The 21629-nt window shown below is 42.3% G+C and overlaps 1 protein-coding gene across 1 annotated transcript; it reads left to right on the top strand.

Annotated features, from left to right (window-relative positions):
* Positions 1-9167: 9167 nt before the first annotated feature.
* Positions 9168-19706, top strand: Cd5l (CD5 molecule like). Its single transcript, XM_048453541.3, has 6 exons — positions 9168-9343; positions 10710-10745; positions 15032-15355; positions 16300-16617; positions 17180-17500; positions 18841-19706. The coding sequence occupies exons 1-6, from the start codon at positions 9316-9318 to the stop codon at positions 18864-18866; spliced, it is 1053 nt and encodes a 350-aa protein (XP_048309498.3). The 5' UTR covers positions 9168-9315; the 3' UTR covers positions 18867-19706.
* Positions 19707-21629: the final 1923 nt, after the last annotated feature.

Raw genomic sequence — 21629 nt, 5'->3', positions numbered from 1 at the left:
GCTAGAGATCTTTTATGAGTCATTAACACAACACCCACCTCTCCAAATTCTTATGACTCAAGTGATGCTCTATTGAGTAAATGAATTCTGAGAATAAGGGCTTCCAGGCATTCTCTGTTGGCAATAATACCTGGACCCTTCTCCTGTATAAATCCCTATTCTCCTACCTCAGTTTTTTCATTTATAGTTGGATGGAAATTGCATTACCAAATTTATTTTATACCACTGCTTACAACTTACTGATATTGGTCAAGTGGTAAAGATCACTATTAAGATCTTTTTACTAAGTAAAAATTTTAGCCAATTATTATTCATAACATTTATTAATATATAGTTAAATTATTAATGTTGGCCAAATGTTAAGGACAAATACTGTATGAATGAACAAAAGAATACAACAGAATTACAAATAAGAGAATCCCTTAAAATCCTTATGTTTAATACACATGATGGTGCGTGCCTGTGATCCCAGAACGTGGGAAGCTGAGGGAGAAGGATTGCCACAAATATGAGATGAGCTTGGACTACTGCAGTGATTTCTAGGTAATCCTGGGTCACGTGGTGAATCTCTACCTCAATACAGGAACAAAAGAATCTTTGTTTATATGCTAGGATTAAGAATTTTATTATGATACTTAGGTCTTGAAAAAATGTTATTAGTATGCAGATAGGAAGATAGCAGACATAGGTAATGCAGGAAGGGAAAGAAGCCCTGAACTTGCATTCTGGATGAAGCGTCTTGTCAACGGATAGTTGGGAATTTCAGTGCAGTTAATATCTGCTGTGAAGGTTGTGTACAGAGAGATACTATTTCTTTTTATCGTGATAGTTCAAAAAATAATCAAATGACAATGAACCACGATAAAAATCCTAGGTATTAATAACTTTTAAGTATGGCCTTTCTCTTTCCCAGATCAAATCTTCAAGTTTATAGATATATCACAAGAAACCCCATTTATAGTAAAAATGAAAATAAACCTGTTTTAACTGCCTGTACAAACTGGGTGGCCTATTACAGTCCTAGCCAAACACCTCCAGAAAACCACCCTAGAATCTCTTTTATATATATATTAAAAAAAAGCAGGAAAGGAGTCTCTTAGTAAACTTTTGAGCTATAACTCGAGAACAACCAAAACTGTCCAATGGCTTCAGCTAAAACATTTAAACTAGGCTTCCTTGAGACCCCACATCCATATTCTTGGTTGTGTCTTATTCTTTCCCCCAGTTTCCCTTATTAGGTAAATGAATAAATCTATGTTAAAATTTACTCTTAATAACCTCCAACTCTACTTCACAATTGTTTGTCCCAAAATACTTTTCTGTGGTAAAGTTAAGAATCCCATTTCAATCCCTGAGTAGAATTTGTTAGAAAGAATTCCTCAGCGGCATGAAGATGGACCACTGATTATAATAAACTCATCTCTAAGTGTCCTCCGTCTTTAGTCAGGTCCCATGGGGAGTCAGGAAGAGCTCCCAGCAGGGAATTAGGATGAATACAGCCTTTTAGTAAACTGCTTCCACCAGTCTTGAGATTTCTGAGAACGATGAGTGAGGGTGCAGATGACAGAATGTTCAGAATGCCCAGGTCTCTTTTCCCTCTTCCTCCCTTTACTAGATGACTTTAGCCTTTCTGAACATTACAGCCATCTTCACCTTTACCTTCTTGACAAGAGTAGGCAACATGTTCCAGTAAATAAAAGGGTTAGCCTAAAGGACACTCTCTTAGGCTCTCTTAGGAATACTTCAGGCACCAAGGGGGTGGGGCCTATGGGAAAATCAGCAGTCTTGGTCACACAGGTCAAAGGAAACCATCCCCTCTCTAGTGAGGAAGACTGGGATTTCCCAGTGCACCATTCCCACGGCAGGCAAAAAATGCCCAGGACAAAACTGTGAGTGTGACTCCAGAGAGACCCTCATTTCTCCATCAGGACATTGTCCTCCATGAAGGGCAGCACAGTCCAGGGACGGCCAGCCTTGGTGGGGATGCTTCCCAATGGCGGACCTCCCCGGACAGTGCCTCTTTGTTGGACCCTGCACTTTTCTGTGGATACCCACATCCAATCCAGGCGAGCGTCTTCCTGAACTCGGGCACACGAGAATGGACAATTGTCCTGAGGGTTTAAAACAGACACACACAAAAGAGACCTGCTCACTTACCAAGAGTAAATGGCCACTTTATTAAACTCAAGTCGGGTATTTATACCAGTGGGCAACCGGGATCAAAAGGGCAAGGCCTCCTCCCATCAGGAGCAGGAGAAGGGGAATAAAGGCCCCGGCGCCTCAGGCAGAATCAGCTGGGAGGGGCCAGGCGTGTGGAGCCCACTGCTAGAACCTTGATTACAGGTGGAATCACCATAACAAAGAGAGCCAGGTTCTTCCTAAGCTATCTCCTCAAGCCAGTGCTAGTGCAGAATCTCCAGGGAGCCAGAGGTCACACGGCCCTGTGAATCGCCAGGAAGAAGGGAAAAAGACCTTGGTACCTACACCTCTTTCCTCTTTTCTCATGGGCTTATGCTGAGACATTTAGTCAGAAATCTTGAGGTGAGGGGCCTTTTCTCATGAGAGTCTGTGTCCATCACAAGGCCTAGGTTTGGAGCAGAGATGTCCGGGGAAGCTTCTATGGGAGACTGAGGACTTACTGGCACTAGGAATTGGCTGACCTCCCCTCTTGTTGCTACTCTGAGGAGTCACAGAAAGTACTTGTCACTGTTGAATTCCCATTGAAAAGAGGAACAGGAATATGGGTTAATCAAGATCAAATTACATAAACACTCCTTACCTAAGGGAAAGCAGAAATGAAAAACTGATTATGCTAGCAAAAAGCAGGGCAAATCCTAGCCAGCAAAACCACCCCCAAAAGGGCTGTCATCGATCTTGTTCACAACACCATGGCTGGAATGTGGCTAAAGGGGAGTGGATTGGGGTTTCCTGATCAGTAAAGCCAGGCTCTTAGCCTCCCAGCTACAATGCTTCATTTTAGGGGCAGTTCCCAGGGAGCCCAGAAAAGCTCAGGCAGAGCCCAGTGGGATCATAAACACACTGGGGCAAGTTTTGGGGTAAGCAGGACACAGCAGCCAGTGGACGTGGCCTTGGCAGTCAGGCTAGCAGGCTCCTCCAGTGGATGTCCCTCTTGACTGCCATCTGCTATTAGCCTTGAGCCTGTACCTCTCACTCATGTACCTGCAGGAAAGGAGACCACTGTGGCTTTGTTGTGACCCCAGTGGAGGGCACAGACTTCATGTCCTGTGTATTTCTCAGCTGTCACAGTGCCCCAGACTGACAGGGTCACTGCTGGGGTTTAAAGTCCTTAGGTCTCATTTCTGTGAGTGATTAGAGTGTTTTTTGCTTTGGTTTGTTTTTTTTTCAATAACAGACTTATATTTAATGATAAAAAAGCAAAAAAAAAAATGTTCACTGGAGCTGGAAATAATCACCTTGAGTGAGGCAATACAGACCCTGAAAGACAGAAGCTGCATGTTCTCTTTGTGTGTGTGTGTGTGTGTGTGTGTGTGTGTGTGTGTGTGTGTGTGTGCGTTTAAATTGGAGTGCCCTTAAAAATAGGGAACCACAGAATGGCAGTGCATATTTTAAGGGAAAGAGGATAGAATGTAAGTGACCTGAATGCACAAAGGTGAATAACGAAATAGGAAGAATTATAAGCCCTGGAGGATGGGAGGCAGAGTAGAGGAGGGAGTATGGTAATGACTTACTAACACTGAAGACCTTTGAAAATCCGTAAGGAAATCAAGATGTTCCCTAAAATACATACATATACAACAGGGGTTTAAATGAAGTTAGGCTATAATGGGAGAACAATAACTCCTCCAGACATCATAGTCTATCAAACAAAAACTCATTGACAGGTATGGATTAACTCTTTTCAAGTTGTTGGTCAGTGGATTCCCATAAGCAGCCCTTCCCAAACATTGTAGACTATTACCACTGGTCTTGGTTACTTTCCAGAATTTAACATAAAGACCTCATTCTGAAGATATCATTTACTTGAGCTATAGGATACAGAAGTTAAGCTTTATCCCTTCTAGCTAGGTTCCATAGTGCTGGAAGTTTCTATGCACATTACTGGGGGAGAAAAGTCAGCAGTGGACTCAGCTACTTTAACAATGTGCTTGAAAAATGTGCTGGGTACCAACTCTTATGGGCATAAACAAGCACTTCTAATTGGATTTAAGGCCTGTTCCACACAACAGAGCTCATGTCTGGGAGATTTAGTTAGACCAAGAATCCATGGTTATGTAGATCATAGGCCCTAGGGGAGCACCTAATAGTATTATTTCGATAAGTGGGTTTCTATTGCTGTGATAAAATACCACAACCAAAAGCAACTGGTGGAGGAAAGTGTTTATTTCAGCTGTAAGTTCCACATTACAGTTCATAATTGAGGGAAATCAGGGCAGGAACCTGGTCAGGAGCTGAAACAGAGGCCATGGTGGAGTGGTACTTGCTTGCTCCTTATCACTTGCTCAGCCTGCTTTCTTACAGAACCCAGGATCACCCATCCAGAGCTGCACCCTCTCACGGAATGGGTTCACTCAATCAAGAAAATACAAATGGGGCATTTTCTCACTTGAGTTCCACTCTGCTAAAATGATTCTAGTCTGTGTCAAGTTGGCATAAAAAATCAGCAAGCACAGTGGACATAGTAAAAATTGCCTCCTGAGTTCTTAACTACATACCCATAGATTTATAAACCAACCCCCATTGGAGCTTCTTTTAGCAGTAGATGCTAATTAATACGGAGTTCACAACTGGTCAACAACATACAGAGAATAAAAGACTGTGTAGTGTTCTGTTCTAAATATGACATCTATGGTATACCCAATCAATAGCTCCAAGCCTCATGGATTATTATGGCATAGATATCAAGAGAGATTTGAACTCAGATCCTCTGGAAGAGCAGCTAGTGCTTATAACTGCTGAGCCATCTCTCCAGCCCATGTTTCAGGGGTGAGCAGCATGTATTGTTCTTCCAGAGGATCCAAGTTCAATCCCCAGTACTCATATCATGTGTCTCACAGCTGTCTATCATCAGCTCCAAAGGGATCCTTGCTTCTACAGGCAAGATACATTCATATGCACATGCCCAACCTTCCCCCCAAAACAAAAATAAATAAATAAATAAATAAATAAACAGACAAACAAGGTTCATAACTATACAGTCATAAGGTGTCATTTGGGGGCGGGGGAGAACAATTGTAAGAGCCTGTGACAGCTTCTGTGGTGAAACAGTGTTTGCTGGATATGACAGGAATATTGCAGACATAAACCCCCAGCAGCCATGACAGCCTGCCTGTGCAACACCAAACCAGCTGAAATCTCATTGTGGATGGAGGAGGGGTTCATGAAGTCCTGAGCCTACCTTTGGAGCTATTGCAATTCCTGGCTAATGGGAGAGGGAGATTCAGTTTTAGTCAGGAATATGTTCTCTGAGAGGCTACCAAGGTTCCATAGATGATCTTGCACCCGTGATATGCAGACAGAACTAAGTGAATTCAGTGGCTCAGAAACAGAACAGGAATTTTGGAGGTAAAAGTGGTTGGGGGAATAAGAAAGGAAGGAATCAGGGAGAGGTTTGATTAAAACATATTACGGGCACGTATGAAATTCTCCAATGATGGAAATGAATGTAAGTAATAGAGAGCTTATTAGTAGGTCATTTGATTACGGTATGAACACGGACAGACACCTATTTTCTGTTGTTTTTCTCATAAGTTAAAAAAAAAAAGCTTCTCTAGCCTGTCTTTAATCCCAGCACTAGCACTCAAAAGCTGAACCAGGAGAGTTATCACAGCCTTGTTTACACTCTAAGCTGCAAACTAGCCTGGCTGTAGAGTGAGACATGGTCTAACAATAAAAAATTTAAAAACAAACAAACAAAAGAAATGGAAAAATGAGGCATGGCTCAGCACAATGGCTGATCTGAGGAGGACCCAGGTTTGGTTTCCAGTATCCACAAGGAGGCCCACAACCATCTGTGACTTTAGTTCCAGGAAATCCAGTGTCCTCTTTTGGCCTCCTGGAGCACCAGCACATGTGGTATACGTACATACGTAAACGCTAGCAAACACTCAGTCTCATAAAAGAAAAATAAATAAATGTTTTTAATAAAATAATTTCAAGACTTCTAGTTTCTAAAAGCTCCCAGCCCAATACAGCCTTGCAGATTTATGATAAACATCCTATTCATTTTGTCCTCCACTCTAAACACTACACTTTCTGATCACATACTCTTTCCTGTGAACTAGGTCAATGGCCCAGTGAGCTCTCTTTCTCCCACCCTCCCTCCCTCTGTTTCCTTCCATCCCTCTCTCTCCCTACTGTCTCCCTCACTTCCTCCCCTTCCCCCATCTTTTGAGACAGACTGGATTGATACTGTTTCAGTCTCTGGAATGCTAGTATCACAGGCAAGGGCCACAAAGTTCCATCCCAGTGTTCTATTAATGGGTCTCCATGACCCAGTAATAGTCTTCCTCCCTTCCAGGTTTTCCATGCTGAAACCTGAACATATGCTTTACAATGCTGTTGTGGGAATTTTTACTGGAGAGACATGAACTGATGTCTTACCCCAGTCAACAGTTCAAAGTAATAGTCCCACCCACATTCAACCTGCTGAAGCAACAAGCTTATTTGGCTTGGGTAACCCCAAGAGAGCTGTATCACTGAAAAGTCAGGTTCCAGTGTGATGGCCACATCTACAGCTGTGTGGACTCTCTCCCTGTTGCAGTTAACTTTCCACCTCCTATAAAAACTCCTACCTGCAAAGCCCATTTGCAGCTGGGGGAGAATTGCCTCCCCTGGGTTGGGCGACACGGGAGGAGGTAGTGGCTGTGACCTCAGGTGAGGTCCTAACTATCTTCCCTCTCCCTCCTCTCTTAGGGAATGTACACAGGCCAATTTTGTTAAAGGCCCCTTGTAGGTCATTCTGGCTGCTCTGGTTAGGATGGTAATGAGATGTTGTGCTTGAGCAAAGAGTTCCACAACATATGCAAAATGCCGTTAATAGCGGTCTGTGTCCTATAAAACAACGTCTCTGCTGACTGGCAAGTTTGTTTTCCTTTCCTCGTGTGTTATTAAGGTATTTCATCAAGAAACTATTTTGACTTCCCTCCCCCCCACTCCTTCCTCCTCTTTCACTCAATCTCATATGTCAAATACATTCCTCAACCACAAGTATGTGCTCTCCAGGGTGTTTTTTGCCCACAGGGTACAACCAAGGCTTTTACTTTTCAAGGTAAACTATTATTTGTGTCAGGGACCCAAAGGATGGAAGAGAATGCAGAGCATTTTACTTTCAATCTGACCCAATAGTCCTAGAATGCTGACCGCTCCCGCCATCAGGCCACCTCAACTGCCTACCTGTTGTTCTGTAAATGGACAATCGTACTTTTGTTTGCACGTGCTCAGCCCAGCTTTTCTCTTGCCAAAACTTCACTCACTTACCTCTTAAGCCCTGATCAAGTGATGTCACTTTAAATTTCCCCAAGTAAAAGTAGTCATTTCCTACATTGTATCCCCAAAGTTCCTCTACTTGCCTCTCTTAGAACAGATGTTTTTGTGCTATTGTAATTATTAGATTTATTCCTTTGGTATTATAAACCAAAATAATAACTTTGGTATTATTATTCACCCAGTCACTCACTCCAGTCAACAAATTATCTGGCACTCACAGCTACTGAAAACTGTTTTTGAAGGAAATTAATATTTTCCTTTAGACCAGACCCTTGTAGCACTCTCTGGAACAACGTGAAGAAAATGTGTGCTGGGACTTGATAGCTCTCCATGTTCTTTGTCATGCAGTATCATGTGATGTGGAACTTCCTGCCACTCCTAAAAGTTTACAAAATGTTAGACCTTTCCTTTGTTCTCAGGATTGACCTGATACTCCTCATGGGGATTTTCTCAGGGAGGTACTCTGAAGACTCCTTTGGTCTCCTCCCACAAAACCCTCTCCGTGTGTCCCCTCAGTCTTACTCACAATGAAATTCCCCTCCAAGTGTTAAAGGGAAACCGGTCTTTTCCCTTTAAAGCCCTGTCATGTTTAGCTCTCCAAATTATACTTTCTAATGTTCTACCTTCCACCTCAAGGCCCCGTCATGGCCCCAGTCTTCTCTTTTCTAATAAACTTCATATCTGAAGGGAACCCTGAATTATGTGTTAGTCTCCCATCCTGAGCTGGCTCCTGGTATTATCTTTTTATTATATTTAAAACAAATAAGCAGAGAAGTTCAACATTAAGCCTAAATCCTACGATAATCCAAGTCTCATGCCAAGTGAGCTAAGATAGCCCATCACCAGGGAATATTGACTGTGTTAGAAAGAGTGAAGGCTGCATCAGTGCGGGAAGCTGCATGCTCCACCAAATCGGTCTGATAGCTCTTGAAAGGAAGGTGTACTGAGCAATAAAGAAAGTCAGAGGGCTGCTCTTAGGACTGGAGAGGGAGGGGGAGGGAGGAGGGAAAAGAGAGGGGGAGAGGAAGTAGAAATTTTTAACAAATAAATAAATTTTTAAAAAAAAGAAAGTCAGAGGGCTGAGGAGCCTGAGGGATATGTGGCTCAATTTGTTTCCATCATAATTTAGACTGAAGGCCACCTGAGTTTAGGAAAGGCTACCTGTTCATCACTATAGGTATCTGTGGCCATACAAGTTCCAAAGGTGGGCACAACCAGCAAAGTATTAGGCCTTCTTCTTTTCAGCACTTGGGAAGCTGGTTGAAGGCAGGAAAGCCAGCCCTACCAGCAGAGATAAATACCCAATCATGTTCATGGATGGGCCTTCAAAAGACATTCACATTCATTCTTTGACCTCTAGGCCCTGTGGTCTCTAGGTGCTTCATTTGGAAATGAAGTCATTCAAATTGACTTACTTGCCCCACAGACTCACCTTTGGAGGCTAATTATGGTCTAGGCTTCTAATGAAAGAGGACCATACTTGGGTACCTACCTTCCCTTATGAGAACATAGAAGAGAGAATGAAGCAATGAAAGGTTGAACGAGGCTTTCGGTACAGTGAAGATAGGACAATAAGAGCCTCCCCCATGCCCTTTTCAGGATCTTTGCCACTCTCAGTCACCTCCCTTCCTGTAGGCATGCTGAGCTCAGCACATCTGTCTCTATCATCCCTGAGCTCAGCATATCTGTCTTCCATCCCCCTGGTCCCACTGGCTTTGGGCCATTTGATAAAACCCCTGCTGCACGCAGGACTTGTCTCTCTTCCTTCCAATAGCATTCAAACCCAACATTGCTGCCTGAGACCTGAATCCAGCCCCACTCGGCACACCATCTTCAGCTGCCTGGCTCATGGCTCTCCTGTTAAACTTGATGCTCGGTGAGTGTCTCTGCTCCTGTTTGTCTAGACTTCAGGGCTTTCTGGAAACTTTACCGGGAGGGTAGTCTCTGGTCCTGATTCAGGTATCTTTCAAGAATAGCTTTCTATAGATGGTAACTTGCTCTAAAGCTTAGAAAGCCCCTAAATCCACATTTGAAGTTTGCCTTAATTGCCAGGTTTTTGTCTATTTCCCTGTATTTACACATCTTACCTGCATTTCCTGTACACACGTTTCCCTAAATGTACTATTACTAAGGGAGAAGACGAGATGGTGGGTAATAGTCAGACAGAGGAAGGAAAAAGTCATGGGAATTTTCTTGAGTAGCTCATACTTACCCCTGGGAGTATTTTATTTCTGTACCTCAGTTCTTTTAAAAAGTATTTATTTAAGAAAAAGAAACAAAGAAAGCAGAGCTGCAAGATAATCACCTTTCATTTGTCCATTAGTCTAGTGTCCTCTGAAGTGGTGGACAAATTACACAATTGAAAATGCTGAGCTTCAGGGGCAACTGAGGGTTACAGGACTGTGCAGTGTGAAGAAGCTGGCCGAAGAGTCCAAGCACACAGACTAGAAAGTCGCTCATATCCAAAGGTGTGCTGGAATCTGGGGATTCATACAAAGCTGCCCTGGCCTGCTGAGTAAAATTAAGTTTTGATGAATCACAGTTTACAAGCTGTGAGTGATTTTTACAATGTTAAATGGTGGAGGGAAATCAAAATGAAAATATCATTTCACAATGCATAAAAAATACCTGAAATTTAAAATTATGTCCATGAACCAAGGTTCCCCGGGAATTAGGCAATGCTTCTCTGCATCACTGGGGCAGAGCTGAGCAGTTGTAACTGAGCATGCAGCCTCCCAAATCTAAACTTTTTTTTTCGAATCTAAACTTTTACTATTGGTTCCATACAAAGGAGTTTGCCTGCTCCCATCTAAATGCAGTGCCAGCAAACACAGCTGATCACACCTCTCTACCTTCCCATGTTGTCATTTCCTTCCCCACCAGTGACTGCTTGGTGGCCTCCAGTATTCTTTTCTGTGAACCAAAATGCTGCACCACCACACTCACACTTGAGGCAGCTACAGTCAATCGGTGTAAATAGCAGTAGTAGATACTGCCAGGGCCAATGCCTGAGTGGAGTTACAGTCAAAAGCAAAGGACAGTCAAGTCAGCTGGTTTGCTAGAATTGACCTCTGTGGTTCCCATAGTTTCCTTTGAGGCTGGTGCCAGGAGAAGAAGGCCATGACAGGGCTGCCCTTGGAGGCTATGTGTCTCCCATGTCCCCTTAAGAAGTTTGGCAAGGGTGATTTAAACAAAGACTTGGAAATTTACTCTCTGACCTTACTTCCTTTTGCTTTCCTTAGCCATCTCAACCATTTTTGTTGAACCCTGCCTCTCAGGTAAGGATTTCTTTTTTTTTTTGTCTATCTGGGTTTTGGGGGGTTTGTTTTGCTTGTTAGTTTGCTTGTTGAGTTCTCAAGAGAGAAACCTCTAGGTTTAGGACTGAAGAAAATCTGTAGCTTCCTGGACTGTGAAGAGATTGAAAACAGGTCAAACAACCACCTTTCTAGATGTAGGCCAACAAATTGGCCTTGTGTGGATGGGTTCCACCTCCAGAGACTCCTACACGAGCCAAGGTGATTTTCCTGCCAACAGTCCTCTGTGGCCATAGCAATCCATGCTACATTCAAACAGGATACATAGGTCTTCACATCAGGCCCTTTGTGGCCTTGCCCAAGAGAGAGATTCCTTTTCCCCTTCCAGATTTTTGCAGTTCATGTTTGCTTCAGCCTTATTGACAGCTTTGAAGAAGCAATGCTTCCCCTGTGCATTTTGTAGCTTGACCAGTAAAAGGGAGCCCGGAGGTCAGCCCCCATTAGCTGTCTCCAGGAGGAGCCTGCACAGTGGTGAGGGTGACAATGCTGAGGGCAGAGAAAGAGAAGGGGAGAGGAGGAACACAGACAGTGCTTTCAGTTTCTTTTACATTACCACTCCGAGCTCTCTTCTGCTGGATGATGGAAGCGTGACCAGACACAGATTCACACGTTATTATAGTGAGACCCTCTGCCACACAGATGCATCTTGATGTGTTAGGGTGCGGCTTCTGGGTTCCCATCCTGGTGATGATATCACTTGATCTTTTTCTCTTAGCCTCCGTGGTTGTCACCAACACGGCACTACCTGGTCTCATTGCAGTCTCCTCACACCAAGGATGTTGTCCCCCAACAAACCCTATCTTCCTTCTTTCAAACCCACTGTTAGGACGCTGCCAAGATTGCAGTTGCCCTCCTGCCTCTTCCCTCAAGCTGAATTTCCTCAACTCGATTATCTCCAGTCAATTCTTTTCCATTCATCCTTACTGACATCTTGCTCTATGTCATGTGTTCTAGAAACTGCTCTCTAGTTTCTTACTTCATAAAAATAAGTAAATATAAAATTCATTAGAACAAGACTTTTATAGTACAAAATAAAGTAAGTTAGCCAATGCATGATCCTGATAGCAACTTTTTCCTGCTCTGTAAAATAATGCCAAACCAGACTCTAATCTTAGATCCAATGATGCAGTAATTGCTTCCACATGACACTCTTGGTTTATATCTGTACCAAGATTCATAAACTTGAAACTCAAGTGCACAACAATGGAAACATTCTTTGTTAGAAATAGAGCATTCTTCATTTGTATTTTTGACAATTCTGTACATGTAAACTATGTATCTTGATAATAACCCTTCTCAACTTCTCCCTCCCACTTCTCCGGACACCCTCAACATGTCCCCCTTCCTCCTTCATGTCCTCTCCTTAAAACAAACGAAAACCACCTTAAAAGTCCAAAAGAGACACTGATTTCGATTGGTGCTGCCTATTGGACTGTCAGTTGATATTGTTGGTGTCATCTTGTGCAAGTCTAATGCTGCTAACTGTAGCTGCTATGAGTTGGAAAATTACTGCATGGTGCTCAGAAGAAAGCACTTCATAGCCCTCCTCCTCACCCTTTACCTCTCCGTCTCCTTCTCCTTCTTCCACCATGTTCCCTGGGGTGCTGATATAGATATCTTATTCAATGGTCACTTATTCTCAGTACTTTGGCCAGCTATGATCCTCTTTATTAACTGATGCGCACTGCAGAGAGAAGATTCTCTGGCCAAAATTGAAGAAAGCGCTAATATACCTGTACAAACACAAATATTTAGAAAACAATTTGACAACATGTCCATTTAGTAGGACAAAAGCAATAAGTTACTCCCATGACCTCCCCAGTCATGGACTCCCCAGTCATGAACTTTTGATAGGACTTATAGTACCAAGTATGAATTCTCTCTTGTGGAGCAGGCCTCAAGTTCAATCTAAAAGCAGTTGATTATCCCATCACTTTCTTGCCACTGTATTGCACCAGTCAGTGAGCTGGCATAGTTTACCTGGAAAGTCAATTTAGAGAAGGCAAGATTCACTACTAGGTATACCACTGGTGACTTTTCTCCCCCCTTCAGTCTGCATAGCAATTTTGATGCTACAAAAGTGAGCAGGGAGGAAATTTTCAGATCAGTTCCAGCTTGACTTCTTTACATCCTACAACCGAATGATGCATCTGCAGCAACAGTACCTTAACATCTATTTATGGCCAGCAACCAAGAACAATGGCAATAGTCTGTGTTGTTTATGGAGCCTCTGGGCCTCCCTAGCCAATAACTCACAAAGAAGTATTTCAGGCTGAACAATGAGATTTTCATGTCTTTTAGTGAGAAGCATTATGCACCCACATAGGGTATCTGTGTTCAAATTCATTCTTTCAAAAAAATGTGTTTTTAATTATCCTACAAAGTTTCCATAACAGGTCTTCATAGATCCTTGCTTTTGGCTAAATTATCCCACACTTTCCTCTCTCAAGCCCCTAATCCTATTTAAACTTTAACTTCTAAGATTATTACTCTACCTTTAGTCTATCCTGCTATCTCCCTCATTCCTTAAGATCTCTTTCTCTTCCCCTCTCATGGGTCTTTCTAGCTTTCTTCATAAACACTCCAAATTAAACATACAAACCTAAACATTTCATGCTAGGATCCGAGAGAGAGAGAGAGAGAGAGAGAGAGAGAGAGAGAGAGAGAGCTCGTGATGTTCACCATTCTGGGTCTGGGTGACCTCAGTACACTATTTTCCAGATCCATCCATTTTCCAGCAGATTTCATAATTTCATTTTTCTTTAAGGCTAGTAAATTTCCATTGTGTATATGTACCATATTTTCATTGTCCATTTTTCTGTTGATAGACATCTAGGCTAATTCTACTTCCTGTCTTTTCTTAGTTTTTTAATGGTTACATTTTAACTTGTAGGCTTAGTTTCAATTCATAATACTGCTTTCCCCACAAAAAAAAATAAAGAAAACAATTAAAATGAACCACTCAACAAAACACAAATTTCCAAATAAAGCTTAAAGCTAGGCAGATCAAACTGGTCTTAGTCAACTGCTGTTCCCGAGTTGACTCCAAATCTTGGGAGTTTGTGCAAGGTTGAAATAGAGTAGAGAGTGGGAAATCCAATCTTTGGGAATCAGACTGTGACCATGTCAATCACGGTGACTTCTACTAAGGTGTCAATCTCAGGTCCAGCCACAGAACACCAGACCAAATGTGGTCTCTTCTACTACATTTGACCTCTCAGTTGACTTTGTCATTAATTAAAGATGTTATTAATTCAGCCCTCTGTTGTACTACTTGGAGGCTACAGCAATTTGGCAAGATTGTTTTGAAATAGAATAAAATCTCTCAAAGGGAATAAATCCCAACTTGTCCCTCATTCTTTTCTGAGTTCCCAAAGCAATACTGGAAGCATGGAATTTTTCAGTTCATATGTATTATCTGAAAGGCTTGTCGTCGATTTCCCTAAATGCCTTCTCTTCCTTACTTTCTAGTTGGAGAGATAAAATTTATGATTTTTTCCCATACACAGAGTTTTAGTAAGAAAATACAACTAAATCCTTGTTTCCTCAGAACCTATAGAGAGGCTCCAAAGAACTTTCCCATAGACCTCTAGTCAAACCATCAGTGACTTTGAAGCACTAACTCTCCCCTTGCTAATTTCTTCTGAGCTAGGTTTTTGGACAGGGTTGGTGTTATAGGAAACAGCGGGAGAAGGAAAGAGAAAGAAGAAGGGGGGGTAGAAGGGGAAGGGGAATATGGAGGAAATGGCGAGAGGTGAGACCAGAGCAAAGAGAAGAAAATGTGTTGCTACTATCTCAATCTGGCTACCACAAGAGAAAGTCATGAAAACTGAAAGAACTGAAAAACTATCATCCTTACACTTTGTTCTGGACCAGGGCCCACAGTAAGAGCCACTACTTCTATGAGGAGAGCTTTCCTTCTCTATGAAATCGAGGGTAGACATTTATTTGTCCTCTCATTCTGACCACTAGAGGGTCTAAAATCTCCGCCAAGTCTTCAGTCAGCTTCTTTGTCTCAATTGTGGATCTGATAAGGATATCAGTATGTCTGTGTGTTTTTAAATGGCATTTCTTGGTTGCATACAATTAAGAGCATAAACACATCCTGAAGTTCTTTTACCTCTCCTATTCTGACTCCAACTCCCCCGTGCTGTCTGTCAAAGGTATATGGGCCCCAGAACGACTGCATATGCCTCTAAGCACACATTTGCTTCTCTGAGGCCTCCAGCTAGTATGTCATCTCTTTGTAGAGTCTCCATCCAAAGTTCGGCTAGTAGGAGGTGCTCACCGCTGCGAAGGCCGAGTGGAAGTAGAACGCAATGGCCAATGGGGGACTGTATGTGATGATGGCTGGGACTGGAATGATTTGGTAGTAGTTTGCCGGGAACTGAATTGTGGAGCAGCCAACAGAACCCAAAGTGGTGCATCATACAGGCCACCGGCACCAGAAGATCAAAAAGTTCTTATTCAAGACGTCAACTGCAGTGGGATAGAAGATACATTGTTTCAGTGTGAGCAAAGTGAGGACGTTTATGACTGCCCACATGCAGAAGATGCTGGAGCACGGTGTGTGAGTAAGTATGGGAGGCTCAAAGACCACATGTGGCCATTCCATTAGTCATTATTTGCTGTCCTGGACTTTCACACGGTGCTACAGTGAACGATGGCAACGCCAGCCTTTACATTTCACACTTTGACTGTGAAATGTGGATATCATAATGGCCACAATTGTTTCTTTCTTAGTTCCAGTTAGAGATGATGTTCAATTTCTCTTATTTACATACATGCAAACAAATATACACAGATCTATTCAATGTCTGTGTCTGTAACTGAGGAATTATGGAAGAGCTCTTGTGAACATTTCAGTTCTTAAGTGGTCAGCCTAGTTGGGGAGACAGGAGATGCTGGTAGGAAGACAAAGCAACCTCACAGACAGATGGACATGTTTATAAATATGCAACCAATGCAGTTTCCCAGATAAATGAACACAATATTATGTGACCCTTTACTGTTCTACACAATTATCTTTCTATGAATTAACAGTGTGCGTGTGCTTTCTGCGAAGACTGTGAAATCACTGCGAGGCTGATTCTGTCCCCTTCTTTTGTCTCCCCACAGGATTTATCATTAAGGAAAAGATGCCTTAATGAAAACTTTTAGGAAAGTCAGGATTTGGGAGCATTAGTCTGGAATATTTGATTTATGGCAACATTGAGCCAAAAATATTTTCACATTTAATGTTAATATGTGTTTATTAATGTTTGAATCTATAGATTAATATTAAATCTATAGCTCTTAACTTTCTCTTATGAGGAAAAATAAGTTGAATATGAAAGTCATTTGAAAAACTAAAATGTTACAGAAATGATTATGATTTATTTAGGGACTGAGAAACCATGACTTCATTACCTTAGCCACTACTCTAATGGCCTTGTACTGGCCACCAAGAACTGAGCCACGTGTAACCAGACTCCATGTTCTGACATGGAACAGACACTGCTTATCCCTTTCTTTCCAGACCCAGACAGTGATGTGCGACTGGTAGATGGCCCGGGGCGCTGCCAGGGTCGAGTGGAGGTGCTACACCAGGGACAGTGGAGCACTGTGTGCAAAGCAGGCTGGAACTTACGGGCTGCAAAGGTGGTGTGCAGACAGCTGGGATGTGGGCGGGCACTACTGACCCGCAGATGCTGCAACAAGATGACTCAGGGCAAAGGACCCATCTGGATGAGACAGATGTCATGTTCTGGACAAGAAGCAAACCTTCAGGACTGCCCTTTAAGGCCGTTGGAGAACAATTGTACCCATGATGAGGACACATGGATGGAATGTGAAGGTAATGGAAGATGATGATCCAGGATTCAAAGATTAGTTTTATTCATAAATGTGGTTAAATGGAAAGCCAGGCAAATGATATTTACAAAGCTACTCATGCACTAAAGGTCACTGCAAATTTTTATTTTTGTGTAGATTGCCAATTTTCTTAAGAATGACTCCCTTTGTAGAGGGAAACAAAATTGTGCATTGTTCAATCATACTATGAGCTATGATATGGAATGCTGTAAATTGGAATATCTGCTGTGCCCTTTGGTTTATAATAACCACTAGAAATTTCCTTATACATGGTATGTATAAATAAACAATATATATTTATGAATACAATATATAGGTATTGTGTTTTAAAAGTGGAGTGAAATCATTCTACTTAGGGAAACAGACTTGGCCACAGGAACTGGAAATAAATGAAAGGAGATTTAGGGAAGGAGATGTTGTCACCAATACACACATAGAGAGCTTCAAACGTATTGGTGAGGTTTTGGTGACTATGTATATAATCTTACTTTTTCTCTTTCCCTTTCATCTCTTTTATGTTATCACCTTCCTCCTTCAACCTGCAGATCCCTTTGAGTTGAGGCTGGTTGGAGGAGACAACCCCTGTGCTGGGAGGTTGGAAGTGCTACACAAGGGTACATGGGGCTCTGTCTGTGATGATAGCTGGGGAGAAGAAGAGGACCAAGTGGTATGCAAGCAACTGGGCTGTGGGAGGTCCCTCTCTCCATCCTCCAAAGCCGGAAAAAGCTACAGACCTGGGGCAGGCCGCATCTGGCTGGATGATGTGGTTTGCTCGGGGAAGGAGAAGTCCCTGGAGTCCTGCCAGCACAGGCTGTGGGGGTATCATGACTGTACCCACAAGGAAGATGTGGAAGTGATGTGCTCAGGTAAGTCCTATTGCCACACTAAGGTGCACTCTAGTGGTCAGGTAATTCCACCAGGGCTGCAGAGCCACACTAGTCATTAACCTGCTCTGTGCATACCTCCAGGGTTAGAGCCAGGCTCTTAGCAGTAGTTTTGTTTTACTTTGAAGTGGAGGAGTGGTTGGTGATGGGCAAGGACCATTTTTAAAATATAATTATTGAATGTAAGAATAATAGGAGTTGGTTAGTGTCCTTATATTAAACATGAAAAAAGTCAAGAAAATAGTTTGCCAAACCATGAAAATGACTTTAAAATCACACAACAGAACTAAATGGATTAATCTTTGCTTTCTGTGCCAGGTTAGTTCCCTTAGGTGACCCCAACCTTCAAGTCCTACATTTGAGCTAACTGTAGGAGGTGTCTTGACCTCACTCTGTTATGTTTCCTGAATCTTATTTCCAGTGTGTATGTAGGAGAGCTGGGCAGAACGATCTTTTGATAATTCCTGTGAGTATCTTGCCAGAAAGTACAGGATCATAGTCATCAACCATTGGCCTCTTCGAAGAGTTGAAGGAGAGGAAATTCAAGTGTAGCCCTGAACTAACTGAAGGACTGTAGCCCAGCTATGGAATTAGGATGGAGAGGTGGCTGTGTGGAGCATTTTGCTTTAAGTAATTAACTTTGAAGTGAGCTGAGAACTGATTTTAACCAAAAAAGATGTGGAACAGTAATGCCCAGAAAACATTGAATTGTGTACTCTCTGACAATTGCTTCACTCTGAAATTCAGACAAAAAGATTCTTGTCTCATTTACCTCAAAGATCTTTGTGAGTGTATAAGGATCAGGCACGAATACAGTCAACCATATTTTCCCTGCATTCTGCATCTATGGATTCAGATGTATCTGAAGAACAAAGCTACACCTGTACTGAACACACTGATTTACCTTATTGTTATTCCTTTAATAGCATGGCAACTATTTATACTGCAGTTGTATTGCTTCTGGTGTTATAAGTAATCTAGACATGGTTTAAAGCACATAGAAGGATGTGCTCGGGTTGTCTGCAAATTTTTGTATACTTCATGGGAGACCATCCCACCTGTGGATTTTGGCATCCTTGGGGAAGCTGACATCCATTGTCTGTCAATGAAAAGAAGGCCTGTGCTGTTCATGACTCATAGGGGACATAACTCTTGTACCTTTGGAGTACAGCTTCAGTTTGTGACCATATCATTATGGGCTATGCATGTGGATTAGCTCTTTCCTTTTCTGGCCCTCAATCTGCTCCCTTGGTCAGTTTAGCTTGAGGGGAACAAACCTTTCTCGGCCTAATTTCTCCCTCTCTGCATTTTCCTCTTTACAGAAAACACCCCGGACTTTGGTGTGTAACCTTGATCCCTGCCTGACCTGGATCCCTGCTGCTTACTCACTTGGGCCCTGATTCTCCAAGTGATTATAACTGGCCATGGACTTTAGCCACCTCTCCCTGAGTTCCTTGGGAGAGTGGACAATGTACTCATATCTTGATCTCAGGGATGCACACCCCATAATCACCTCAATATAAGAGCTGCTGAGCTCCCTGGCTGAAGAAGTGTTTCTAGTTGCCCTATGCCTTCTTTTCTCTTCCCAGCCTACCTGCAACTCTTGGGCCTCACTTGTGACCTCACTTGTGACTAAGGCACAGCCTGTCTGTAACAACATCAAGACTATGACAACAAAAGGAGGGCTTAAAGGGAATTATGGGTAGACAGCACTTTAGGAGTATGGAGAAAATAGACTCTTTTGAGGCTTTGTAAATTTTAGAACAAGTGAAGTGATCATAACAATAACACTTCACTACTCTGTCATCTCTCAGAAAGTTGCAGAGTGGTTTCCTGTAGCCCTTGGATGTTTCTCATTGAGTTCTATATATCTACCCAAAACTCATAAATTTGAAGTTTGGTGTCTGATTCAAACAGTATCCTGAGGCAGGGTCTTTAGGACCTAACTGCATCACATGGTCTGATCCCTCAACCCTTATGAATGGATTAAGCCCTGATGAATCTACTGGGAGGTGATAGAAACTTCAGGAGTTGGGACCTACTAGAGGAAGAAGGTCACTGGGGCATGCCTTTGGAAGGGGACATTTTGTTCACAGTTTGATCCCCTTCCTGTATTCAAGGGTTGATTCTATATCTTAGCTTTTGTGAATTATGCTGCAATAAACATGAGTGTGTGGGTATTTCTTGATATGCTGATTTATTTTCTTGGATTTGTGCCCAAAAGTCAGTTGCATTTTTATGCACATGGCCATCTCATCCCAGTGGAGAGATCATCGTAAACTCTTTGAGCAGTGCAGCCCTGCCCTCTTAGACCCTGTTGGTAGCTCCAGCTGTCTCAAGGGTTAATTCACACTTTTCAGTAATTGGAAACTCTGACACAAAGTAGATTGACTTCTCCAGGTGGGAATGAGCATTTCTCACATATGACAGAGACCAGATAATCAGAAGAAACCTTCCATTGAGATAGACAAGTAACTGCAAAACTCGGGCTCAAGCAGAAACACACATGAGGTCAGCTCTTGGGATCCAGTGGCATTCCTGACTTTATGCAACAAACTGCTATGTATTCATAGTCATTTTAAACTCTGAGTTATCTAGTATTTTTCGTGTTAACAAAGTGATGATACACCCGAGGCTGCCCAGATAAGTCAGTTGTCAGCAATGCAGGTATTGTCATGGAATTTATACAACCAAACTCACAGATACAATAGCATGAGGACAAGGGCCTATAAGAGGAGTACTTCTCTGAGGTGTTGACCATGAGTGCCCTGGTTTGCCTGCTGAATGCTTAAAAGCTAATATTCACAAATACGAAAAAAACATAACAGTATTTGCTTTTGGAGGTTTGGGTTACATTATTCACGATGATTTTTCTAGTTTGATTCATTTTCTGCTAATAAATAATAATTTATTTTTAATAGCTGAATAATATTCTATTGTGTATTTGTGCCACAGCTTTGTTAGTCACCAGTTGACAAATGTCTATGCTGCTAACAGTTTCTGACAATTTTGAATAAAGCAACAATGAACATGGTTGGTGTGGGAGAATTGTCTGTATTCTGTCAATCATATTTTAATAAAACGCTGATTGGCCAGGCAGGCAGTATAGACGGGAAAGCCAGACAGGAAGTAGGGGTGGAGCAGAGAGACTGGGAGTATTCTGGGATACAGGAAGCTCTCTCTCCACTCCTGTGCAGACCACTGAAGAGGCAGCATGTAACTTGCCCAGCTGAGAAAGGTACGGAGCCATTATGGCTAACATAGATGAGAATAATGGGTTAATATAAATTATAAGAGTTAACAAGAAGCCTGACCTAATGGGCCAATCAGTTTATAACCTAATGTAGACTCTGTGTGATTTTCCTTGGGACTTGCTGGCTTGTTGGGGTACTGGGCGGGACAGATACCCCAACAAGCCGGCCCTCATGTTACACATGGTGATCAAGTATCTCTAGAGAAGGCTGTAGAGGCTGTAGAGGCTGTAGAGGCTATAGAGGCTGTAGAGGCCTGGCCTTTGGGTATATGACCAAGAGTAGTTTAGCTGGATCTTGGGGTAGCTCTATTCCCAGTTTCCTGAGGAAACGCCCACTGATCTCCATAGTGACTGTACAAGTTTTCCCTCCTACCAGCAATGGATAAGTGTTCTCTTTTCCCCATATCTTCACCAGCATGGGCTGCCTTTTGTTTTATTGATCTTGGCCATTCTGATTGGTATAAGATGAAATTTCAAAGTAGTTTTGATTTACATTTCCCTGATGAAGAAGGGTGGTGAAAATTTATTTAAGTAATTTATTTAAGTATTTCTCAGCCATTTGTGTTTCATCCTTTGAGAATTCTCTACTTAGTTCTGTGCCCCATTTTTTTAAATGAGTTGTTTGATTTCTTTATGCCCAATACTTTTAGTTCTTTATGCGTTTCAGATACTAACCCTTTATTGGATGTCTAATTGATAAAGATCTTTTCCCATCCTGTGGCCTATAGCTTTGTCTGAACAATGATGTCCTTGCCATACAAAGTTAAACTTCATGAGGTCCCATTTATTAATTGTTGATCTTCTGGAGAGGTGTTAGATCTTGTCAAATGCCTCTTTTGCATCTAATGAGATGATCAC

The sequence above is a fragment of the Myodes glareolus genome, chromosome 17 (assembly GCF_982192425.1).
Source record: "Myodes glareolus chromosome 17, mMyoGla1.1, whole genome shotgun sequence".
Taxonomy (NCBI): Eukaryota; Metazoa; Chordata; class Mammalia; order Rodentia; family Cricetidae; genus Myodes; species Myodes glareolus.
Note: the sequence above shows the minus strand (reverse complement) of the source record. Positions and strands in the feature narration are given on the sequence as shown.